The following is an 8,374-nucleotide window of genomic DNA, read 5'->3' on the forward strand; positions in this document are numbered from 1 at the left end:
GAACCAAACATTTCCAAAAGACCTCATTTTTCAAGATTAAGTCTGGGCAATGGAAAAAAGAATTTAGTCACAGTGATATAAGCAGTGTGCTGCCAGGCCAGCGCAGTGAGTGACAATTTGGAAATATATTGAAAATACTGATTTATAGACGTTGATTAGCTTCCCAAACTTTGGATCACTTGCTTTGTTCCTTTCTGGTACAACCCCTTAACTTTCCTTTACTGGTATCTCCAAGATGGACATAGGTCTCAGGGTAGGGCTACGGTTAAGTCATACTGCAGAGTTCCAAAATTATAAATAAGCAGCTACATTAAGAAACATACATTAAACTGATAACAGTGTCCGTAGAAAGCCTTTAGAGGACACATTAAAATCAATCATGAAGTTAAAATACTAGCACATAGATGCCCCAATACTTTGAAATGAATTACTGTAATAGTGCATGATTTCTAAAATTGTATGCATTATTCATTCATACTTTATAATGGCTGACTCATTAAATATGTTTAAGTATAGTCACACAACGTTAAAATTACTTAACATGCAAAATATCTTAATTACTCCAGAAGAAAGTTACTAAAAACTAGTATAGAACTAGATTTCATCACAAAAATGAATAAAGCTTCCTAACTTAAGCAAGTTTTATGATACATATATAGAAATCATTCCTTTCTAAACTTGCTCTTTTCTGCCTTTCTCCAAACCAGGTGATAGTTCCAATACTGGAATCCTGAGATGACAATTCCTTCTTCATCCCTTACTTTCTATTCCTACTTCACATTTCAGCACCTTCTCTCCTGGACTACTGCAACAGCTTCCCAATTGATATCCCTGGTTCTGGTCCTGTTTCACCCAAAATACTTATCATTCTCAAATCACATGATCACTCTGAAGTGCACATTTCTAATCATTAAGATCCACTGTTTGGTGAGTTTCCATTACTCACATGTGATATCAAATTTCTGGACAGGGCACACAAAGCCTTCAATGATTTGGTCTACGTTTACCTCTTTAGGCTCAACTCCTACTACACTTGCCTTACATTTTGAACCAACATTAGTTATCTACTCAACACCCAGTTATCTGCCTTAACTCTTACTGTCCATTTGCAATATATCTTTTGGTGGGGGGAACCCACAAGCAAATCACAAAAACACCAAAAAACTCTGGAATACACTCTAACAAAATTTAGAAGGAAGCCTTCTCTGAGTTCCTCTCTTTTTCAGCTTGAGCTAGTTAGGTGCTTCCATTATGCCCTGTGAATATTGCCATCATTGTATATAAAAACTCAAAAGTGTGGTCAAGGGATCAACAACATCAGCAGCACTTGGGAATTTGTTGGAAATGCAGCATCTCGGACACCACCCAGACCTATGCAATTAGAATCTGCATTTTAACAACATCTCAGGTGAGTCTCATATGCACATGAGAATTGGGAAGCACAGTTGTAATAATCTACTGAATACATTTTTCTCCTATCAGATAGTCTCAAACTTCAGCATACATCAGAACTACTTGGGATGCTTGTTATGATGCAAACTCCCAGGCCCATGTCTAACACAGTAGATCTGGGGAGGGGACCAGGAACCAGAATTTTTATAAGCACCCTAGGGCACTAAAAAAGAGCTTCCCACAATTATGCTTTGAAAGAAACACTGTTAGACTGTAATATAATGGATATAAGAGAGGAATTGAAAGGATATTGTAGTTGCAGAATGGTAGGCAGCAGAGAGGTTAAACACAAGATACACAAAAAGTAGGTAGACTGTAAATGTGTCATAGAATAAAAACTGCCTAAACTTTTCTTCTAGAACAGCTAGGTCAAAAAAGCTTTATCTATAAAAATTTTTATTATTCCAGTACAAATGGTAATAAACAACAAAAAACTCTAAACTACAGTCACAAAAAAGAGCTGTTAATTGACAACATTTACCATCTGAGGTTAGTCACTTAACTAGAAACTACCACTTTTCCAAGGTTAAAAGAAAAACCTCAGATGAAACAGCAAACACTATACTTATTTTCATGAAGCAAATGTCATTGTCATACTAAATGAAATAGGAAATGGAATAATTTTTCCAAAATACAGGGGCAGAAAATAATGTCTAAATATCTGGTCCAATATTTGCCTTACAAGTCAATGTTTCATATTTATCTGCAAAAAAATAACTGAATAGAGAACACCTGAGTCATTGGCTTAACACTGTATTCCTGTTACTAGATACCTAGTAATCATTCAATTAATGCTTGTGGAATTGAAGTGCAATACTAGGTAAGAATTGTGAGCCCCCCAATGCATTGTTTTCATCTTAAAACTCTAACATAGTAGAAATTTTGTGATCAGTCACCTTTGCTTAAAAGGGTAAAGTTTCTTCATAACCATCTTAAAGTCAATTATGAATCACACACATCACAAAAAGACCTTAATGATAAATGAAGGTAAAAACAGTATACAAGGAAAGAGAAACTAAAAAACCAAAACTAACTACAAAATCTGATACATTGTTACCTTTAAATGTGGCTACTGAGTGAGCATAGGAAAACTAAAAATGACTTAAAAAATTCTATGCAAGTGACAAAACACTAAACATAAAAAGAATACAATTAATCCCTCTTAACCATTGCAACAGTGGTATCTATTCTCTAACATACGTTTGGTGTAGAACCTACTTAAAAATTATTAAATAAACTGTAAAATTTATTAAGTCTGGCAATTTTTGCTGTTTTACTTATGTTGTGAGCAGAATTACACAACTTAATGCCAACATGCATGGTTTTGGATAAGGTGGAATTTTATAGCTCAAACATAGTGGCATCTTGAAAATGTAAGCAAAGCTGGACTATTTAAGTCACAATGTAACAAAAGGATATAATTTTTTTATCCAAATTCTCTAGAGTTTTCATAAGATCAATCCCCATAAATTTGATCTATTAACATTTTAAAACATTTCATATCACTACCAAATGGACTAAGTTTTGGATTTCTTTCCTTTTGTGCATGGTGTTGGGGATTGAATCCAGAGTCCTATGCATGCTAGGCAAGCACCCTTACCATTGAACCCAGCCCTTGAAATCTTAATTTTTAAGGTGTAGATATGGGCTCTGCTAGCCAGTCCTGCAGATGGAGAAAATAACATAAATGACATTATACCTTTTCAAGAATGTGTTTATCCTTCTAGGCTCAGCTCACATATTCAACAAATATTTCTTTACTGCTTATTATATGTCAGACACCATTCAAGGCACCAGTGCAATGCAGTCTCACAGGTCTTGGTAAGACTATGCAAATTGCTCAAACAGAAAGAAACAACAGCCAATGGCAAATATGGTGACCGAGCACTTGAAATGTGGTGGTTACTGGAATAGGGGAACTGATTTTTAACTTTGACTTAACTGACTCAAAACAAAACAGTAAAATGTGTCTAGTGGATCCCTTATGGGACAGGGCAGTCCCAAAGTGTTACAGAGGTAAACAAGATAGAAAAAAATCCTGCCTTCATGAATTTACAATTTGGTGTGACCCAAAGTTAGTAAATAAATCAACTAATAAATACATGTCAAGTGGTGATCACAGAGGCCTCTCTTAAGAAAACATGGATTAGATAACATGCCCTTCTATATGCTCCCATGAACTCTACACTAATATACAATTTTACTGGAACTTGTCTTATTTAGCTGTATTACAATACCTACCATAATAAATATATTTTTGACCACGTGTGCAGAAGCAATCTGTAATTCCCCAAACTAACCTAGTAGTACAGTACTCAAAATATCAATCTGTTTCTTCTCATCCAGTCCCATGCAGTTCTGAAGCCTCACTTTAAAACGCAGCAATGCGGAGCCAAGTATCACCTCTTCCTTTCGCTTTCTCAACCCCAGCTTTACTATGAATCACATTCCTTAGCTAACTCTAACTTTACCAAAGGCAATTGCAAATTCACTTTAACGAAATGTTTTACGCAACACTGCACCTCTTTTGTTTACCATTGGATTTACAATTCCTGGAAAGTAAATTTCTACTCATACCTTATAGGCTCGCCACTGCTCCTACACACCAAAACTACATTTACTTTCAATTACGCGTTACTGACTATAGAAGAAAGAGAAGCATAGGAGCTTTGTGTTTTCCTTTTATACCATAAATAACGAAGCAAACTGAATCAAGGGATCTGGGAAACGAGTGAGAAGGAAGCTCAGAATAAACAAAAAATGGCTGTGTAACAAGACGGAAATTTAGGATTCCCAAAAAACCTTCCACTTAGAGCTTTCCAAATCTTTCAGCCATACTTCGGGGTGCAAGGATGACTGCAATTCCGCCTGAGACTGGTGGGAGCGGTCAGAGTCGCTGGACTGCAGTGCAGCCCCCTGCAGACGCCTAGTTCTCATTCCAGCCCCTCCTCTGCGTCTTTCCGAAGGGGCCGGGCTGCGCTGTACGCCCTCCAGACTGTGACCACGAATTACCTGCTGGTCTCCAGCGAAGAGTAGCGCTCCGGCAAGACCTGAAGGCAGCGCTGGAAGAACCGCACGTGCCTGTCCCGCAGGAAATCCAGCCGCTCTCCCTCACCGCTACCAGGAAGCCGCTCATCCTCCGTGGCCGCCATGCTGCCCCGGAAGTGATGTCCACCGCGACCAGGAAGCAATATTCGTAAAGGGTTATCAAACCCTCACTAATGACCCGGATGTACTGGGTCGCAGACCAACTAGATGATGGGAGCCATATACTTTTGACTGCAAATGTACAGCATTTTCTACTTTGAGCGCCCAGAGGTTCCCAAATAGTTAGGTCTTGTAGAATCCAGCCTGTAAATTCGTTAAAACTGTGGTCCTAGTGGGACATTTGGGAGGAAGGGCAAGTACAAGAGCTTCAAGTTCGTTTTGCCAAGGTACAGGCCCTAGAGAATGTTAAGAGGTAGATCTGAAAATAGGGATGGATCAGCATAAATTTGCTAATAGAGTCGTTTTTGGGGGGTGCAGGGTGGGGGTTAACACATTTTTAAGCTTAATAGGGAAACTAAACCTAATTAAAATGGTGGATATAAACTTGCTTTTTATGTAATTGTGAGCACTACAGAAGTTCAGATTTACCTAACTTTCTTTGGAATGACCAGAATCATTTAAAAATAAATGAATATTGTGTCCATCTACAACTAAAAAAAAAAAAAAAAATAAGTAAATGTATAATCTTCAACTTACCAAAGTCTGACGTAGTGATTTTTCAATAGAAATCATACTTTAAATTCTGACACCACCTCTCCACAACCCAGCTTAGCAATATGTAATAGGATACTCTCCTAAGGCTGGGCCTAGGGTTGGGAAGCATAGTCAGTCAGGACCAACCAACACTCTTAGGGTATTAAAATACATAGTGTAATATTCATAGTAGTGCCAAGCTTGTATGTATCAAATTGGGTGTATTAATTGCATTAAAAAAGGTTTATTGGAATGTAATCCTATCATAGAGCACTTATATATATGCATTATACATACCTTACACATAACTTACATAATCATTTGTGAGACTGCTTTTTTCTTTCACAAATCTTACATATTTAACACCTGTGTCCAAGTGTCATCAGGAGTCATTGTTGCATCAATTCCCAAGAGCAAAATAAACTTAACATATTCTCCAATCAACCATATACTAAAGACAGAAATAAGGTGGTTCATTTTTCAAAAAAATGGGGGTTTAAGTTACCTCTACTATGTACTTTTTCCTTTAAAGATTCATGAGGCAGAGGCTGGGGTTGTTGGCTCAGTGGTAGAGTGCTCACCTAGCATGTGTAAGGCACTGGGTTTGGTCTTGAGCACCACATAAAAATTAAATAAAGGTATTGTGTCCTCCTAATATATATATATTTTATATATATATGTATATGTATATATATATATATATATATATATATGATTCATTCATGAGACATTCTTGGGGAAGAGAAGGATCAAGTCTAAACAGCTTCTTTAAAATTAACTTTCTTATTAGAAATTTGGGTATACTTTTGTTTGCTTTCTTAGAAAATATTTTATTTAAAAAATGTGCCTAATGGCTGGTGTTTTATTTATTCAACAATTGAAGGCTCCTTGAATGATTTTTGCTACTATTAACTACTTATTCACAGGCATTCCTGCATTTCTTTAATAAATAATGCATTGACAAACAGCATGATGGTCCCAGTGTTGACCTTGGTGCTTTGCTACAAATATAGAGCTCACAGTCCTTGTCCTTCAGTTATGACAGGAGTTTTCACTGGTATTACAATTAAGATCTCTCACACACATGACATACAACACATACATAGATACCTGAAGATGTTAAAAACTGAATCATAACAGAATCAACTGTGCATGCTCTATACATGATTGGCAATTCTCATCAATATAGTCCTTAATTTAGGGAAGCCAAATATTTCATCTTGTTCTTAAGCTCAAGAGCTAGCAATTTAGTATGAAACTGAAGTAAAAGGTTGCTATGCTGGACTCACTGAAAGATATAATACATCTCCTAAGTAAGTAAAAGCCTTTTCATGAGTGACTCTGACTATACAAAATGTTTGGTATATGCACGACAGAATTTAACTTCCACATAAAATGCCACTGTACATAATTAGCTAAGTATAGATAGCCCAAATCTTATGACACAGTATCTATAAATCAAATTATTTAGCCATTAAATGATAATGTTGAAGTCTGGTAGGGTGTCAGTGCATACCCAGAGAGTTGGTAGTCTGAGGCAGAAGGATCACAAGTTTGAGGCTGGCCTAGATGACTAAGAGAGACCCTGTTTCAAAATTAAAAATAAAAAAGGGCTAGGAATGTAGCTAAGTGGCAGAACGTCCCTGGGTTCAAAAATCCCAGCACCAAAAAAAAAAAGTTAAAATTATGTGGAAAATATGTATAATGTATTAAGTGATATGTGCCTCCATGTATCTGTTGTAAAATACATAGTTTAGAAAACTGTTGTCTTGGAATTATAGATGCTTTGTAACATTTCATTAGTGTTTTCTTTCTAAACTTCTTATTAATATACTATTTATTTATTTATTCTAATCAGTTATACATGACAGCAGAATGCTCTTCAATTCGTTGTACACAAATGGAGAATTTTTCACTTCTCTGGTTGTACCCAAAGTAGAGTCACACCATTCGTGCAATCAGTCTCATTCCACCATCCTTCCTATTCCCATGCCTCTCTCTTGCTCCCCTTTGCCCCATCCAAAATTCCTCCACTCATCCCATGCTCCACCCCCCATTATGGATTAGCATCCACTCATCAGAGAAAACATTCGCCCTTTGTTTTTTTGGGATTGGCTTACTTTGCTTAGCATGATATTCTAACTCCATCCATTTATTATTAATATACTTTTAAACCAGTGTAAGAAATGTATATTTGACATCTCATCAATGAACCTATAACTAAATACATTTTAGATTATGTTTATCTACATTCTTTTTTTCCCCAGTCTGAGGACTGAACTCAGAGCCTTGTGTGTGCTAGGCAAGCACTCTGCCATCCTACGTTCTTTACGAAGGGATCTATGTAACAAATTCCTCATTTACTTCAAATTCAGTCAGAAAGACTGATTTTCTTCAGAGAAACATCCATACTTTATTAAAAATAAGTAAATAAATAGGTAAATAAAATAGAACAGGTTGGGAGTATAGCTCAGTAGGGAAGCATGTGCTTAGCATGGTTGAGGCCTTGAGTTCAATCTCCAGCGCTGAAACAAAACACCCCAAAATAAACAAAAGCCACAAGAAACACATCAATCAGAATGCTTAGCTTAGATGTAGGAAACTGAATGCTGCATTTGTGTACAACAAAAAACAATGGAAGAAAGATTTACTTTTATGTATCTTGTAGCTGGTTCAGTTCTGTTGTTAAATTCCCTATCTTTCACATTTTATTTTTGAACTACTTCAAATCATCTCAAAGACTTATGTGGAACAAATAATATAAGTACAATGGACATTTCCAATTAAAGATTGTTTGAATTGGTTTTCTCATAAATACCAATAACTATACAATTAGAATTCTATTTCTAAAATTTGGAATCTACATACTTTGAAATATTAACTGTTATAGTGGAAAAGATTTTGACCACTATGAGTCATTTAGCCCATCTGTAATAAATTAAAATTAAAAGATACTTTAAGGGCTGGGGATGTAGCTCAAGAGGGGGCACGCTCGTCTGGCATGCACGGGGTGCTGGGTTCCAACCTCAACACCACATAAAAATAAAATAAAGATATTGTGTCCACCTAAAACTAAAAAAATAAATATTAAAAAAAAAAGATACCTTAAGATAAAATTATAAGAAACAAATTTTTGGTAGTTTTATGAATACAGTAGGTTTCCTATAAGATGAAAACTAAT

At 36.1% G+C, this 8,374-nt stretch overlaps 1 protein-coding gene across 1 annotated transcript in view; it reads right to left on the reverse strand.

Moving 5' to 3' along the window:
- Pggt1b (protein geranylgeranyltransferase type I subunit beta) overlaps positions 1 to 4,604 on the reverse strand; it is a 58,687-nt gene extending 54,083 nt beyond the window's left edge. The window contains exon 1 of the mRNA XM_076856654.1: positions 4,465 to 4,604. Coding sequence (XP_076712769.1) covers positions 4,465 to 4,604 — 140 coding nt within the window. The remainder of the gene's footprint in view (positions 1 to 4,464) is intronic.
- Positions 4,605 to 8,374: the final 3,770 nt, after the last annotated feature.

The sequence above is a fragment of the Callospermophilus lateralis genome, chromosome 5 (genome assembly GCF_048772815.1).
Source record: "Callospermophilus lateralis isolate mCalLat2 chromosome 5, mCalLat2.hap1, whole genome shotgun sequence".
Taxonomy (NCBI): domain Eukaryota; kingdom Metazoa; phylum Chordata; class Mammalia; order Rodentia; family Sciuridae; genus Callospermophilus; species Callospermophilus lateralis.